The 19,062-nt window shown below is 34.5% G+C and overlaps 1 protein-coding gene across 1 annotated transcript; it reads left to right on the plus strand.

Annotated features, from left to right (window-relative positions):
* The first annotated feature begins 749 nt into the window (after positions 1-749).
* On the plus strand, positions 750-18,905 carry LOC131804473 (uncharacterized). Its single transcript, XM_059127411.1, has 2 exons — positions 750-791; positions 17,343-18,905. Exons 1-2 carry the CDS (start codon positions 750-752, stop codon positions 18,903-18,905), a joined length of 1,605 nt encoding a protein of 534 aa, XP_058983394.1.
* The last annotated feature ends 157 nt before the right edge of the window (positions 18,906-19,062 follow it).

The following is a 19,062-nucleotide window of genomic DNA, read 5'->3' on the forward strand; positions in this document are numbered from 1 at the left end:
AGTTTTCTTCTTAGTTTTTTTTCGTATTATTAAAAGGCCAAATTTGGCCAAGCAATTGCTTAGGTGTTAGTGTTATCGCGGCGGAGCGGTGAAAGAAATACAACACAAGAATCAAAAGAGAAAATACAAAGAAATAGCCGGCTCAGAAGAAGAAGAAGCCACATTCACATGATTTAAAACACATTTCGGCCAATAGATTGTTCGACTAAAATAGGAATATGATTTGCATTTATTAATCGAAAGACAAAAAAAAAAACAAAAACGTAATCGAATAAAAGGTTCGATGAGACAAAGCGTCGCTGGCTTGCCTGCTTTAATATCGGGATTATGCAAAATCGGAATAAAAAATAACAACACGAGAAACTATACCAGTTTTGGCAGCTGACAACAGAAATTTATAAAAAAAAAATATATAAAAAATTAAATGTTTAGAAACACGAAACTATAATTAGGCAATTATGGAGAGAGAGGGATTTCAATTTGCATTTGTCTTTCTTTCACTGCCACACGACACACTGCAGGATGACAAATTATACTAGGGCACAAATTGTATTTTTAAAACGTTAGCTTGTTTCATGGCAGTAATTAAAAATGTTACCTGTTTAAAATATAATCCTCAGTGGTATACACATGGCGAACATCTCCGATCTATATTTTAAATATTCCAAGTATTATTATTATTATCGGATTTTCATATTTTAGCAATAATATAGATTCTTATAATAGCATTTGGCAACCCAAACCAGAGAATGTTGAATTTCTTGGAGAAACCTTATTATATTTGCAGTAAGGTCAGTCCATATCAAATTTTGCAAAGTTCAATATTTATCTATTATTTTTACACCCTCCACCATACTAATTTTGTCATTCCGTTTGTAACTCCTCGAAATACTCATGTCAGACCCAACAAAGTATATATTCTTGAACAGCGTAAAATTCTAAGACGATTTAGCCATGTCCGTCTGTCTGTTGTAATCACGCTATCTTTCGAACAAATTGAGATAGAAGGCTAAAATTTTGCACACATGTATATTTGGCCATGTAGGTCCAAATTATCGTATAGCTCCCATATAATGGTACCTCCCGATATTCAGTATTTTGATGATTTTAGCGACATTATTCACCGGAATTGTTTCAAATTTCGCATGTGAAGTTCGTAATGAATACTTTAGCCCATGCCAGAAAATTGTCTGCGCATGTCCACGCCTTCGTATAGCCCCCATATAACGGTACCCCCTATATTCGGTATTTTGATGATTTTAGCTACATTATAAACAGATTTTTCTTCAAGTTTCGCATTTAAATATTGTAATAACTTATGACAAAAGTTGTCTACGCAGGTCTACGTCGTCGTATAGGTATTCGGTATTTTTAAGATTTTAACAGAATTTTAAACGGATTTTATTTATTTATTTATCTTTTTTTTTTGGAAATTGCCAAATTTGTACCGAATGTTGGAGGGTATTAAAAGCTCGGCCCGGCCGAACTTACAGCTTTTTTACTTGTTTTTATTGAATGTTGGTACTGTCAATATTTTTCTCTCAAAGACAGTAAAAATAAACTCTTCGGGTTATCCTTGTCATTGACAAGATTTGCAGAATTCTATTAAAATACAGAGTGAGATGAAAAAACTGCAACCAACTATAGACTACTATAGACATAAAATTGTTCCAGTGACAGCTCATTATGTTGTTTACAAGCGTACAAAAGCATTTTGGTGAGAATTTTCCAAAAAAAAAGAGGAATTGGTGATGGAATTCAAGCGCGATAGTGTGCTTTCTTTATATTTGGCTGGAAAACCACAAGTGCCTATCGTTAGAGCACTCCAGCATTTAAATGTGAATAATTTTTTTGTGTCTCGTACCATCGCTCGTTACCGTGATACTGGTAGCGTAGCCCGTCGTCCAGGAAGTGGGCGGAAGAAAACAGCAACATCAGCAGAAATGGTTTGAAAAGTAAAGAAGCGACTTGATTGAAACCCGCGTCGGAGTGGCCGAAGAATGGCTCGTGAGCTGAACATATCGCAATATTCCATTCGGCATATATTGAAAAATGAGCTGGGGGTAAAGCCATTGAAATTCCGAAAAGTGCAAGAACTTACACCGCAGCAGAACGAAAATAGACTCAAAAGAGCTAAAGATATGCTTCGCTTTGCCGAAAGTGGTGAATTGCCGAATTCGGGTTTCTTCGTCTCCGTTGAGAAAACATTCGTTGTCCAGCAGTTTGTAAACAAACAAAATGATCGTGTTTACTCGCTGAAGAGGTCAACTGAAAATGGTTGGCCACCAAGCGCCGGCCATGGTGATGGTGTGGGCCGCCATAACAGCCGATGGTCGCTCTCCGTTCGTATTAATCGAATAAATGCCCAAAATATTCTAGAGGGAGCATTAGATCCCACGCAAGGTTACGCAAACATTTTGGCCGCAGACCTTGGACATTCCAACAGGACTCAGCACACGCCACCCAAGAATGGTTGAAAATTGAGGTTCCTCGCTTCATTTCCAGCGAACAATGGTCACCAAAAGCTCCGGATACTAATCCGTTGGACTATTGTGTCTGGAGTATTTTGGAAAGCAACGTTGGCACTAAAAAGTACCAAAGTGTCGATCATCTCAAGCAAGCGCTTCGCCGGGAATGGACCAAAATACTGCAGAACAACATTCGGCCAGCCAAAGGTCATAATTCCTGCCAAAGGTGACCAATTCGAACAAATCTAAATATATTCTAAAAGTTGATGCTATTTCCAAATTTTTTTGTTTTCATTCAATAAAATGTATTTGTTATGGCTATATGTTGCGGTAGTTTTATCTCACCCTGTAGATTGAGCTCTGTCTTGTCCATTCCTGGATACTCTCAAGCATTTTTCCTTTTGTATAGATCACGAAAACATTGGTTTTAGCTAAATATACCTGCCTTTGAATTTCCTAGTCTTGTTTCAAATCCCATAAATCTCTTCGACACTTCAAATTACATGGGGTTCTGCCAAAGAGTGGTGTAATTTTTTATGAAGGTATATATTGTAATCGGAACTCAAAACAAAAAATAGCATAAAAAAAACTGTCAACATCATGAAATTGCCTCGAATCGGGCATACGGTAAATGGGGGTTATGTCAGCAATTTGTCAAATTTTGGCATTTTTGGCGCACACATAAATTCGCAAAATGTTGTAAAAATCCTTCAAAGAACTAAAATTGTGTTCTTTGGGAGCTATACTAAACTGTGTCTCCATTAAGAACAGCAAATGCCAAATTCTGTCCATTTGAGTAAAAACAGGTAAAAAAGCCGCCCGGGCCGAACTTTTTCGGGAGGAACTTTGAAAATTTCAGAAAAATTCCGATTAAATGAAACCCGTCATATGGGGGCTACACGAAGGCGTGGATATGCATACGTTTTAGTACCAATTTCAAACTTCAAATGCGAAATGTGAAGCAATTCCTGTTAATAATGTCGATAATATCATCAAAATTCCGAATATTAGGAGGTACTGTTATAAACAGGCCCTACGAAAACGTAGGCCGACATGACCCATTTACGACACGACCCATTTGTCTACTGGCAAAATATACATGTGTGCAAAATTTTAGCCTTCTATCTCAAGTCGTGATTACAATATATGCAACATAATTTTGGAAGTGGGACCTCAAAGACAAAAATATTCTTCATCATATGGCTAGAGACGGATATACCATTTGATACGGCCAAACGTACCTCAAGGACATTAAGGTTTTAGACCTTAGGTCTCTTTAAACCAAATTCGTTTTAGAACATTTGGAGTCCATTTAGCGATGTTCGTTAGTCCGTCAGTATGTTTGTCTGCCTGGAGCGCACGATAACTCTCGAAGAAAGTATCCGAATTGGTCCAAACTTGGTACATCGTAATATTATTATCAAACTTAGATATCGATCCACTGCTTTTGGTACGTCCCCCAAAAAAGGTCTATTTTTTCAAAAAAAAAAAAAAAATAATAAATATTTCACTGCACGAAAAGAGAAAGAAGATTCCGATGATGCTCCAACTTTGCAAATCCTAATATTTGCATCAATGCTAGGATAGGTGCGAAAATTGACAATATCGGTCCTCTCCATCAAATACCTCCGCCATAAAGGGTCTACATTTTGAAAAACCATGAAGCTCACAAAACGCAAAATTTACATCACATTCATTTCAGACTTGGCACATTTCAATATTTCTATCAACAACAGATCTTTTATAAGAATGGTAGAGATTGGAATATTCCTTTTGGTACCTCGCCCACAAAGGGTCAAAGTTTTGAACAACCAAAACGATCATATGATCCAAAATAAGTATCCGGTTCTCTTCATATTTCATATGTCCCATTAATTTTTTTAATACAAGATCTGCTGTGAATCTGGAGTATATCCGTCCACTTGCTATATCTAAATATTTCTTTCAACCAGAAACCTGAGATGAATATGGAATTTATGATTTCCCATAAATTGGGTATACTCAACATTGGGCCTATGCTTGCTGTTTGAATAAAGCTTAGTTAAGTCGTCGTTCCAAAATAGTGAAACTTTATTTAAAGCACCGAAAGCCTATGAGATGACAAATGCCATGTTATACGTTTGATATGATTTAGACCACTATTTAGATAAACTACTTTTTTGCAAAACTAACCTAAAGTAACCTCTCCACAGAGCGGTTAGGCACAACATAATATAAGCATAATTTTCCAATAAAAAAAATATATTTTGATTGAAAACACCTTGCAGTCGTTCTTGGCATTCTAAAGAACAATAGGGCGAAATATTTTGACATTTAACAAGGAACTAAAAGTTGATTGCAAAATGACGTTTTGTTTGAATTGAAGTGTTAAGACAATAATCGATTAAATTTATAAGCTATACTTTCAATAAAAAGATATCTATTTTCGAAAACAATAAACAAATGAAAAGATTATCTTAGCTCGCACTTGACATTGATATCGCAGAAAAAAAAACAAAGTATCAATAGACAGACGGGCGGGCAGCCAGACCGGCAGACAAACTGCCAAATAGACGAACAAATGAATGAATCTGAAAAACACCAAACTTGACGCCGGACAACCGTTCTTCGTTCAATCAAAATCCCATTCATAGTTAGACCAGATTGACGGGTCGTCGACGCCAACAGTGATGATCGTCAATGGTTCTAAATATATATCGAAGTAGTTTTTTTTATCGATTTCATATTCATCAACTGTCTTCTATGCTGTTATTTGTTTTCTGAATGTGATAAATTATATTTGACAAGAAAAGATCACTGTTAACACTTATTAGTCCGAACCAGAGCCAAGCCTCTTCTGTCATGTTTCTTAAAATATTTTTTCTTTAATCTGCTCATAAAGCTTATTTATATATAATATATATGTATATATATATATATATATATATATATATATATATATATATATATATATATATATATATATATATATATATATATATATATATATATATATATATATATATATATAATATATATATATATATATATATATATATATATATATAATATATATATATATATATATATATATATATATATATATATATATATATATATATATATATATATATATATATATATATATATATATATATATATATATATTATATATATATATTTATTTATTATTATATATATATTATATATATATATATTATATATATTTATTATATATATATATATATATATATATATATATATATATATATATATATATATATATATATATATATATATATATATATATATCCTCCACCTTTGAAAGGGGGCATATTAACTTTGTCATTCCGTTTGTAACATCCCTAAATATTCATTGTAGACCCCTTAAAGTATTTATATTCAAAATCAGCATAAAAATCTAAGTCGATTTAACTATGTCCGTCTGTCTGTTGAAATTACGACACAGCCCACATTATTTGACGTAGACCTCTACAATTAGGCAAAACTATTTGTATTGTGTCTAGGGTGGTTGGTATTGAAAATGAGATATATCGGTTCACGTTTTGGTATAGCCGCCATATAACGGTTCCTCCCGATATGCTGTATTTTGATGCTTTTGGCCACATTTTTTTTAACGAATTTATCCAAAAATTGCTATATATAGGTAATAATAGTTTCTACTTTCACAGGCGTAAAATTGTGTGTATAGGTCCACGTTTTGGTATAGCCGCCATATAACGGTTCCTCCCGATATTCAGTATTTTGGTGATTTTTGCTACGTTTTTTCACGGATTTGTCTAAAAATTGGTATTTGTAGGTCATAATAGGTTATAGCACGTGTGGCAAAAAATTGTATGTATAGGTCTACGTTTTGGTATAATCCCCATATAACGGTACCGTTATTCCGATATTTTAATAAAAATTGGTATTTGCAGTTCATAATGGGTTCTAGCCCGGAGGCAGAACATTAAATATTTCGTTTCACGTTTTCCTATAGTGCACAACGATACCCACCGATATTCGGTATTTTGATAATAATAGTCACATTTATTCACCTAATTGTTTAAAATTTGGGATTTTAAAAGATTTAATTGATGGAAATTCTTGAAGTATAAAATTTTCTATAGAGATTCCCGTTTTGATATGGCCCCATATAATGGCCTCACTCACTATGATAAAAACATACCCTCCACCTTGGAGTTCTAAGTCGATTTAACGATGTCCGTCTGTCTGTCCGTCTGTCTGTTGAAATCACGATACAGCCCACATTATTTGACGTAAAATTTAACAGAGCTATTTGCATTGTGTCTAGGATGGTTGGTATTGAAAATGAGATATGACATTTTTTCATGGATTTGTCTGGAAATTGGTATTTGTAAGTCATAACGGGTCCCTGAGCGTATGGCACGATGTGGTAAAGCCCCCATATAAAGGTACCTCCCGATATTCGGTATTTTAGTTTTTTTGCCACATTTTTTCACGGATTTGTCTAAAAATTGGTATTTGTGGGTCATAATGGTTTCCAGCTCCGGTGGCGAAACATTGCATGTATGGGTCCATGATTTGGTATAGCCCCCATATAACGGTTACTCCCGATATTCGGTATTTTGATGGTTGTTGCCACATTTTTTCACTGATTTGTCTAAAAATTGGTATTTGTGGGTCATAATGGGTCCTAGTTCGTGTGGCGAAACATTGTAATTATAGGTCCACGTTTTGGTGTAGCCCCTATATAGCGGTACCTCCCGATATTCGGCATTTTAATGGTTTTTGCCACATTTTTTCTTATGTTTCTTTTACCCTAAGGTGGAGGGTATTAAAAGTTTGGCCCGGCCGAACTAAATGTTTTTTTACTTGTTTTTTTTTTATAAATTTATCTGCATTATGCAAACGGTCTTACGGGTAGATGAAGTTTAAAGTGAAACATGCATGAATTCAGATACTTTGATATAAAAATGTTCCCTTTACCCTAAGGTGACCCGGCCGAACTTAATGTTTTTTACTTGTTTGGTATTGATGTCAATATGAGAAATGTTCTGCACTAGCTCCCATATATATGTTTCATCCGATTTGGTGTTTAAGTTCCGCACATTTGTAATATGCGTTTCACAAGAATGATATTTGGTACCAGGTATCAGTTACAGCTAAAATGTTGTCAAGGTCGGTTCAGATTTGGATATAGCTCCCATGTATATCTTTATCCGATATCAGGTTGCTAATATTAGCCCAAATGTATTGAGTTTTGGCACTTCAGACGGAATTCAGCCCAGAAGTAAGTACTTCATATTTTGGTGAAAATCGGTTCAGATATATATGTTTCATGCGATTTGGTGTTAAATTCCTAGCATGCGTAATATGCGCACCACAACAATGATATTTAATACCGGACATCAGATACAGCTCGATTCAGATTTTTATATACCTTGATCTTTCGAATTTTGGTGGACATATTTATCTGATTTTACGGTTACTGTCCAACATATGTGTAATATCAGCCCAAATTGGATAGCTTTTTCATATCCAACCGAATTTTTCCATTTGATGAAACTCGGTCAGGTGTATCTATTGCTCCAATAAATATTTTTTAAGAGAAACCTTATTGAAGTCATATTATGTACTATATAGCATTGATATTTGGTATTTTAGGTACAAAAGTCTCTGTCAAATTTGTTGAAGATCGATTTAGAGTTGGATTTAGTTCCCCAATTTTGACTACTCTAAAGACATGATACGCATTCAAATAAGGTTCATAGTTGGTGTGATCTACGTCACATAACTTCCCATTATACACTTTTTTGTTTTGGTGGGTCTACTAAATACGCATAGTGGTGTAGGGTATCATATATTCGGCCAGCCCGACTTTTGACTGTTCTTTACTGGTTTATTAAGGTCCTTCCCAACCTAATGTTTTTTCCTGTTTTGTATAGTTGGATCCGTGAGTTTTTCTTACATCAAAGATATGGTCCAATTAACTTCAAAATTCCGACCATTTAGTTATAAGAATTGTTGACGCGCTGAATGATTTTAATGTGTTGAATTCAAAATTTATTCACACTTTACTTAATTTTATTGTTTTTTTTTAAGCATTTATTGATTAAACATTTCCGGATGTTTTCCATGCGAATAAAAAAATAAGTACTTGGCATCACAAATTATAATGATTTGTTTTTTAGGTATATTTGTATGAGCGAATGTCTGCGTAACAACAACGACGTCGTGGTTTGGAAACATTCCAAGAATCAATTGGTAATTATGTTTCAAACAAATATCGTTGTTTTTACGTTTCAAATAAATAAATATGTTTGTTTTTTTTCTCAAAGAAGTTGAAACAAATCAAAAGCATCAGAAAACAAGACGAAATAAATTGGAATGACATCATCGTCGTCGGGTTTGTAGAGACGTTCACCAAGGATAACCATAAATTTTGAATAATACTGGAAAAAGTATTTTATTCTAATAATGTTATACATAAATCATGCAAATAAATCATGTTCTTAATGTGGCTTAATATAAAAAATGATTGATATGCTGCAAAAAATAATAAAAAATAAGTGAATAATTTTCAAATGTTTTGTGATTTTGGATTGTTATAAGAAATTGTTTAAACATTTATTTGTATTAAATATTATATCAATTTAGAAAATCAATTTGAAAAGTAAACATTCACATATATGACAGTGTATGTGTGAAAAGTATGAGTCTATACTTTGAAATCACGTCAAGTTAGAAAGTGGCATTCGCTTTGCTGGCAGATTATTTTCAATTCATGATATTAAAAATTATTACCACTTCCATTAAGTCGCAATCGCATAATTTTAATAATTAATAATCCCAAAATAGTGTTTTTACCACATCTTGAATCACATCGTTTTATTTCAAAACAGGATCATTTGAAATACATGTTTATAGTTTCGTTTGCATTTCTTTTTCAAATACCGTTCACACGCTATATATACATACACCACACTCACCGAATTGAAACCCAAAATTAACACGCGAGCTATCAAAAACCCATAAAATACCTAAACATGCTCGCATATGGATGCTAATGAATATCTAATTATAACTGAGTATATTTGTCCCCAACTAGTTGGTGATGGCGATCGCGATATTGGTAAATAGGTGGATAGGTTGTCAGCTTTAAAATCGGCAATAATTGTGGATCGTAAAATATCAAACGAATTTCAGCATAAATAAGACTTAACAAAATTTATCGAAAATGTGTTGATGAAAGATAGGGATTTAGACGTTTTTATTGCATCAGTAGCCTGCTGAATATTGTGCTAAAAATATCTCGAAGTTATTTTAATAAATTGTCATAGAGTGCATCAAACTAATTTATTAATTTATTTATTACTTTTCAAAATTTTTGCTGCATTTGAATTAAAGTGATTGATGACAACCTTTAAATAAATTTTATTTCAAAGGAAATTTATTGAATATTTTATGTATATATAACTCTCACAATGAACTTATGTCAAAGCACTCAATTAAGTTCTTTTATTTATTGACCCCCGTTAGAACAAGTTTTGTGCGAAACAAACAAAACACAGATACAATAGAAAACATTTCGGCAAAAAGTGCGTTCTAGCCATATTAAGAGTTTGTTATTTAACGTTACCTGAAATGGTGTTAATAATGACCAGTAAGGAAAGGTCAAAAGTCGGGCGGGGCAAAAAAGTTTATATTGAGAATTTGTGTGAAGTAGATTATACCAACTATGAACCTTATTTGTATGCGTATCATGGCTTTAGAGTAGCCATTATTTGGAAACTATATCCAATTCTGAAACAATTTCCCACAAATTTTACGGAGGGTTTCATCGAATGGAAAAATCCGGTTGAATTTGAAAAAATCTATCCAATTTGAGCTGACATTACATATATGATGAACAAAAACCGTAAAATCGGATGTAGATGTACATGTATGGAAGGTATATAAAACCTGAACCGAGCTGTTCGGTATCATATATCATTGTTGTGGTGCGCATATTACGCATTCGAGAGAATATAACACCAAATCGGATGAAACATAAATGTAGGTGTAAAATTTGAAATACTTGCTTCTGCGCTGAATTTTGTCGGAAGTGCCTAAACTCAATCCATTTGGGCTAATATTAGCAATTTGGTGCACAATATACTTGAAATCGGATAAAGATATACATGGTGATTTGAAAAACTGCAAACAACTTCAGACGGCGTCATTTATAAGCCACTCGTTAAAATAATTCCAGTGGCAGCTCATTATAAAAGTTTTTGTGATGGAATTCAAGCGTGATAGTGTGATTTCTTTATATTTGGTTGGAAACCACAAATGGCTATCGTTAGAGGACTCTAGCATTTAAATGTGAATAAATCTTTTGTGTATCGTACCATCGCTCGTTACCGTGATACTGGTAGCGTAGCACGATGTCAAGGAAGTGGACGGAAGAAAACAGCAACATCAGCAGAAATGGTTCGAAAAGTAAAGAAGCAACTTGGTGAGCTGAACATATCGCAATATTTCACTCGGCAAATATTGAAAAATGAACTCATTGAAATTGCAAAAAGTGCAAGAACTTAAACCGCAATAGAAAGAAAATAGACTAAAAAGAACTAAAGCTTCGCTTGGCCGAAAGTGGTGAACTGCCGAATTTGATTTTCTCCGATGAGAAAACATTCGTTGTCCAGCAGTTTGTAAACAAACAAAATGATCGCATTTACTTGCCAAAGAGGCTAGCTGAAAATGTGCACCTTCAGTTGGCCACCATAACTCAAGCGCCGGCCATGGTGATGGTGTAGGCCGCCATAACAGCCGATCGTAGCTCTCCGCTCGTATTAATCGACCGTGGCATTAGAATAAATGCCGAATATTATAGCGAAAATATTATGGAGGGTGTATTAAATTGGGCACTCAAAAATTTTGGCCACAGACCTTGGACATTTCAACAGGACTCAGCACCATCGCATTCAGCACGCGCCACCCATGAATGGTTACAAAATAACGTTCCCCGCTTCATTTCCAGCGCACAATGGCCACCAAAATTTCCGGATCCCAATCCGTTGGACTATTGTGTCTGGAGTATTTTGGAAAGCAAGGTTGGCACTAAAAAATACCAAAGTGTCAATCACCTGAAGCAAGCGCTTCGCCGGGAATGGGCCAAAATACCGCAGAGCAACATTCGGGCAGCGTGATGGTTTCATTGGCCGTTTGAAGCCCATAATTCGGGCCAAAGGTATTCTAAAATTTGATGTTATTTCCGAAATTCATTCAATAAAATTAAAAAATATTGCGTTTGGCTTTGTTGCAGTTTTTTTTTATTTCACCCTGTATTTGAACCAGAAATTTTAAATAGTTCTAAATTTAGTACTGGATGAAGGAATAGGGTTGGAATCCTCAAATTTGATATTTAAGTCTCTGTTGGTGTCTGGAACTGAGATATTGAGATGGTATTGGAAATGCGTCCCTTATTTGTCCGAAAAGTACCAAAGTGTACTAAATTTGGTATTGGATGAATGGATAGGTCTGAAATCTTCAACTTTGATATTGAGTTCTTTCTTAATATCTGAAATTGAGATATAGACTTTGTTTTGTAAATGTGTACTATAATTGTAGGAGAAGTAATAAATAGTACAAAATTTAGTATTAGGTCAGCTGAAATCCTGAAATTTGTCATTGAAATTTGTCACCTGAAAATATCACTGCTTGTTTCTGTGGTTAAAGTATGATGGTGGTTTTGGAAATGTGTACTATAGGCGTTCGAAAAGTGCTAAATGATACTAAATTTGGTATTCGTTGAAGGAATAGAGCTTAAATCCCGAAATTTGATATGGATATCCTTCTTGGTTTCTAGTGTATACATATGTCGGCATTGAAATAGTTTGAGACAGAAAAACTGGATGTGGGTCAATTTTGCGATTGTCTTACTAATAATCTTCTCTATTAACTTCAAAATGAAAGGTTTTGATGAGTTTTTGGTGTAAAAGGTATTATTCTTTCCGAAAAAAAATAAAAAACTTGTATATAAGAAATAAAACCTTGAAATTCTGAAAATTCAGTACGATGTATGAAATTTTGATGACAAATTTTGTTATTCGAAATGCAAATTTCTTTTATTTTAATAGATTACGGAAGAAAGTGCCAACATAGCACTTTATGTAACGATAAGACTATCGTGAACCTTGATAAAGTATGATATGTAGTTTATGCCTTAATTAATATATAATTATCTAATAATTAATATAATTATCTTATCTAAAATGCAATTATCTAAGACAACTATAATTGTTATCAATTTGAACACTACACCTTTTTCTGTATTCAAAAATATCGTTCTATATCCACTCTAACAGCTATCCACGAGACGGCTAATTAAACCACGTTTAGTCGCTCTTTAATTTAATATGTTTCAAAAACGAAATAATGTATATTTTATTTAATTGACCACAGATTAAAATATTCCCCAGTCGCTTATCAAAATGCTAATTCAATACATTTGGACACTAAAAATACCGAACAAAAATTATTTTAAAATTAATTTCTTTGCAAACCAGTAATTATATTATAATATAATTTTTTTATAATTGGAAATTTTGATAATTTCTTTTTGCTCTTGGGTTTTAGGCAAATTTTTAATTTGCAGCATCAACTCTAGGTTTTTAGGCAATTCTTAATTGCAGCATCATTTGGCGTATTTATCTTTCCAAAGATATCAGATATCTATTTTGTCATAGACGACAAATAAATTAAACATATAATTATATAAAATTAAATAATTGTAACTAAGAATAGATTCGAAAGATGATTGAACCTTTTTATTGTATTGAGACAGGTTCAAGGACGTTTTTGTGTTTTTCTTCATTTGTTTTATTTACTTGGTAAAAATATAAAACAAATATTGACAACTATTTGCAATTTTTTTTTATCATTTTTAAATTAATTTTACAGATGATCTATGTAGCCCAACACAGATCTACTCTCACAACAAAGGGGGTGCATGGGGGCCTACATTCATTCATTCACACTTTTATTCCCAGAAAAATAATATAAAAATCGATCAGATTTCTTTACCTGGACATTTTTTTATTAACGAATTTTTATAAAAATGTATGATTTATATGTAGCCAAATAAATATATTTTAAAATTGAGAAATATTTAAATAAATAAAATAAGTTAAAGAATCCAAAATTAATATAGAGCAGAATAAATATTTTTTAAAATCTACGATGAGTGAGCATTACAAAAAAAAAATTAGAAATCCAATTGAAATTGAATAAATTCAAGATCTCAAGTCAGAAAAAATATTTTAAAAAACGTACCAAAACCCAGATTTTTTTACATCACAGGAAAAAATATTTTTTTTTTAAATCCCCACTTTATATATAGGAGGAAAAAATTATTTTTATATCTACGATTCTACCGTTTATATATAGCAGAAAAAAAAATATTTTTAAAAGTTCACGACTTATATATAGCAGGTTTTTTAATTCACGATTTATATATAGCAGAAAAAATATTAAAAAATCCACGACTTATTTATAGCAGGAAAAAAATATTTTTAAAAAATCCACTACTTATATATAGCAGGACAAAATATTTAAAAAAATCCACCATTTATATATAGCACGAAAAAATTATTTTAAAAAGTCCACCATTTTTATATAGCACAAAAAAAAATCACAACTTATGTATAGCAAAAATATAGGAAAAATAATTCTTACAAATCCCCGATTTTTATATAGAAGGAAATATTTTTCTTTTTAAAATCCACGACTTATATATAGCAGAAGTAGTTTTAAAAATATGCAAATTTTTTTTCAAAAATTCATAATTTATTTATAGCAAGAAAGAATTATTTTTAAAAAATACACAATTTATAGATAGCAAGAAAAAATTATTTTAAAAAAGCCACGAGTTATATATTGCTGGAATTTTTTCATTTTAAATCCACGATCTACATATAGCAGGAAAAAATATTTTAAAAGAATCCACTATTTATACATAGCAGTAAAAATCCACAATTTGTACATTTTTTTTAAATCTAAAATTTATATATTGCAGGAAAAAAATACTTTTAAAAATCTACTATTCATACTGGAAAATATATATAGCTGGAAAAATTCAGAAAAAAATAATTATGAATGTTTGATTTATATATAGCAGGAAAAATTTATTTTTAAAAATCCACGATTAAAAATTAACAGATAATTTTAAAAATCAAATATTTTCTAACCAAAAAATATTAAAAAAAACTACAATTGAACAGTGTTGTTTGTTCGGGATACCATAGTATTTTGTTGTTGCAAAATGGTAAGGCTTAATCCCTTTATTGTTGTTTTTATAAAAACAACGTTTGTTTATTAGTGGAGAACGATGGTAATGTTTATCAGGGGGTAAGGCAGGGAATACCTAGGTTTCGGAAAGAGCCACCAATACTCATCAGTTCCCTTGTTTTTTGTCTGGGAATTAACAAGAAAGGTCTAATAAAAAGTAAAATAAAATCTTTTAAAAAATCTGCAAGTTATTTAAATGTGCGAAGTTTGAAAAAAGTCTGATACTGATGTTAAATATTTTTTGGGGTATTCAGAAAGGAGCGAAGCCGTTTTTTGATTTGCCCCCGTGGAATAAGTTGCCGTTGCCATTCAATAACTCGAGCCCTTCCATGAATTGGCCAATGATGGTTACCGTTACAAGAACGTCTTGATGCCAGCCACTTGCTTCCAACGAATTCTTGCCCGCTGTCCAACAAGAGGCCAGTTTACGAATATGCCACTGTAGACAAAGATGCCAAAAAAAAAAACTGTCCCCGTTCATGAATTGGTTTTGTTGCAATGGCCTCCAACCTAAAGCTGTTATTAATATGACCATATTTTTAATACCCTTCACCATATATGGTTTGGAATTGTCTGAAATTCTACACAAGGAGTTCTTTGTGAGTACTTTACCCACTGAAAGAGAATTTTCGCATTTGATGATTTTAGCCATATTTTTCAACAGAATTGTCTGAAATTCTACACAAGGAGTTCTTTGTGTCACACATAGATTTGTCTATATAGGTCCACAATATCGTATATCCCCCATATAACGGCACCTTCCGATATTCGGTATTTTTAAGATTTTAACATAATTTTATTTTTTCGAAATTTTGGTGGAGGGTATCTGAATAGCGGTTAGGCTGAACATACATTTTTTTCTGTTTTTGTTTTTTTTTTTTTTTTTTTTTTTTTTTGAAAAATGGAAGTTTTGTGTGGACCTAAAGCCAAATCGATACACTACTATATCGACTCCAAATATTTCATTTTTCTTCTCATTCCTCAGTGAGAAACCAACACCAGAGGTAAATTTTGTTGCACGGTATGAACGTTTAAATTCCCGTCCGCCATTAAAATTAAGTCCCCAAAAAATTCGAAACTGTTAACACTTCGTTTCCCATTTTGAAATATTAACAAAAATTTCAATATTTTTACAAGTTCACATTACATGTTGTGCCAGAATTTTGTAACCAGGTCACACGTTTTAGTTTTTTTTTTTTTTTTGATCTCTGATATTTTTCGAATCTAAATAAATTATTTAATCCATATTTATGAGATTGGTCCCATTTTTTTCCTTTTTTTTTAATTTATTATTATTAAGTTCTATCAGTTTCTTTGTTTCCACCGGCATTGTTTTAAAATTCTTTTATCATCAATTTTTTATTTTATTTTGGGAAATTTCGCAAATTTTATTTCAATTTTTTATTATTATGTTTTTAATCCTTTGCAATAATAGAAAACCACTGTGCACCACATGAAAAAAAAAAATATAATTTTTTCAATTTATTTTCGCAACATGAGGAAGACAAGCTTCAGCAGGAGCAGCCACACCAAACAACATCGATCGATTTGTTACAAATGAATATTGATCATAAAACTAAATTTTACAAAGGCCCAATCTGGCTGGCTGGCAAATTTGAATCATGGCTCTAAAATCAAACCAATTAAAAGTGAATAAATTAAAAAAAAACGATACAATCGAATCAAAATTATCGCTCTCTAAATATAGCTACAACAATTTCAAAGATTAAACAAATTATAGTTTTTTTTTTAATTTTTGTTGTGTGTTCCCAAAAGATATAATACATCTTAAATGATTTTGCCCAACTACAACATCATCATCATCGCCATATGATGATAATCATTATTAAGTTTATGGTTCTAGAGGCGATGATGTTGTGTTTTTTTTTTTTTTTTTTGTTCTTGCCTTCATTAGATTTCTATTTTCTTTCTTTTAACCCTTCTTTTTTGTGGCTGGTGATGCGAACTTTTACAGCCAGCTGATGTTGACGCGGCCGTCTAGCTTGGCCTGAGCTCTTGAGCATATGCGTGCGTGTGTGTGAGTGCGTATCTTTGCTGATCTGTCGGCTGGCGGTATAACTCTTTGTTTGGATGTTACCAATATTGTTGTTTGTTTTGTTTTTTTACGTTTTTTTGGCAATTCTGTCTATGGCCGATCTATCCACCGACTACTCTACACAATAGTTTCCATGCGAAGAGCCAACTATCTATTCTCACATGTGTGTGCGTGTGTGTGCGTTTTTTTGCCATCTTTTTTTTTTTCGATCCGCAAAATAAGAATTACAAATTACCAAACTTTGGTTCGATTGGCGATGCTCAGACGCTCTCAGTTTTACTCCGATTTGTGTATAAATAGTAAGAAATAGTTCTGTGACTACAACATTCTACTCTTAGAGTTACTACTGTAAGCATAGCTAGTTCTGCCTGCAGTGTGTAAAGTCAGTGGATTAGTAAGTTCGGATTACTAAGGAAAAGAGAAAAGAAAAAGAAACAAAAATGGTAGGTTTTGCTTTTTTTGGCCCGGATTATATGCCTAGAGGTTTGCTAACGTGGTCGTGTCCTTTCTTTATTTCGTTGTAGAAATTGTTCCTCATTGCCTTTGCTGTGATTGCAGCTGTCGCTGCTGACGTCAGCCATTTGCCCTCCAACGAATACTTGCCACCCCAGCAAGTTTCTGTGGCCCCTGTAGCCCCTCAGCCCAGCAACGAATACTTGCCCCCTGTTCAACAACAACAACAAGAGGTCCCAGTTGTTGAAGCCGCCCCCGCTCACGAATTGGCCGATGATGGCTACCGTTACAAGACCCACCGTCGCGTTGTCTACCGTCGTCATCGTCGTGATGTCAGCCACTTGCCTTCCAACGAATACTTGCCCCCTGTCCAACAAGAAGCCGCCCCTGTCTACGAACCTGCTCCCGTAGAACAAGTGTCTGTTGTTGCCCAAGAAGCTGCCCCCGCCCATGAATTGGCCGATGATGGTTACCGTTACAAGACCCACCGTCGCGTTGTCTATCGTCGCAACCGTCGTGATGTCAGCCACTTGCCCTCCAACGAATACTTGCCCCCTGTCCAACAAGAAGCCGCCCCTGTCTACGAACCTGCCCCCGTAGAACAAGTTTCTGTTGTTGCCCAAGAAGCTGCCCCCGCCCATGAATTGGCCGATGATGGTTACCGTTACAAGACTCACCGTCGTGTTGTCTACCGTCGCAACCGTCGTGATGTCAGCCACTTGCCCTCCAACGAATACTTGCCTCCCCAACAAGAAGCCGCCCCCGTTGCCGCTCCCACCAACGAATACTTGCCCCCTGTCCAAGCTGATGCTGAACCCGCTCATGAAGTAGCTGCCGATGGTTACCGTTACAAGACCCACCGTCGCGTTGTCTACCGTCGCAACCGTCGTGATGTCAGCCACTTGCCCTCCAACGAATACTTGCCTCCCCAACAAGAAGCCACCCCAGTTTACGAACCTGCTCCCGTAGAACAAGTTCCTGTTGCCGTTCAAGAACCCGAGCCCGCCCATGAATTGGCCGATGATGGTTACCGTTACAAGACCCACCGTCGTGTTGTCTACCGTCGCAACCGTCGTGATGTCAGCCACTTGCCCTCCAACGAATACTTGCCCCCTGTCCAACAAGAAGCCGCCCCTGTCTACGAACCTGCCCCCGTAGAACAAGTTTCTGTTGTTGCTCAAGAAGCTGCCCCCGCCCATGAATTGGCCGATGATGGTTACCGTTACAAGACCCACCGTCGTGTTGTCTACCGCCGCAACCGTCGTGATGTCAGCCACTTGCCCTCCAACGAATACTTGCCTCCCCAACAAGAAGCCGCCCCCGTTGCTGCTCCCACCAACGAATACTTGCCCCCCGTTCAAGCTGATGCTGAACCCGCTCATGAAGTAGCTGCCGATGGTTACCGTTACAAGACCCACCGTCGCGTTGTCTACCGCCGCAACCGTCGTGATGTCAGCCACTTGCCCTCCAACGAATACTTGCCTCCTGTCCAACAAGAAGCCGCCCCTGTCTACGAACCTGCCCCCGTAGAACAAGTGTCTGTTGTTGCCCAAGAAGCTGCCCCCGCCCATGAATTGGCCGATGATGGTTACCGCTACAAGACCCACCGTCGCGTTGTCTACCGTCGCCACTAAAGAACATCACTCTAGCATCTTTTTCAGATCTTGAAAAATATCCTCAGATTTTTACTGGGGGCGCGAACATCCATAGCATTATTTGATAAGACTTTACATTCTCAGACGCGTTCTTTAGCCAAAATCCATTGACTTGAAACTATGAGAAACACACAAT

Source organism: Musca domestica, unplaced genomic scaffold, assembly GCF_030504385.1.
Source record: "Musca domestica strain aabys unplaced genomic scaffold, Musca_domestica.polishedcontigs.V.1.1 45, whole genome shotgun sequence".
Classification (NCBI taxonomy): Eukaryota; Metazoa; Arthropoda; class Insecta; order Diptera; family Muscidae; genus Musca; species Musca domestica.

Excerpts from the sequence above, each read along its gene's own strand:
- LOC131804473 (XM_059127411.1), top strand. The coding sequence starts at position 750 with ATGTTGAATTTCTTGGAGAAACCTTATTATATTTGCAGTAAG. Across the intron at positions 792-17,342 it reads CTTATTATATTTGCAGTAAG|AAATTGTTCCTCATTGCCTT; the intron begins GTCAGTCCATAT and ends ATTTCGTTGTAG.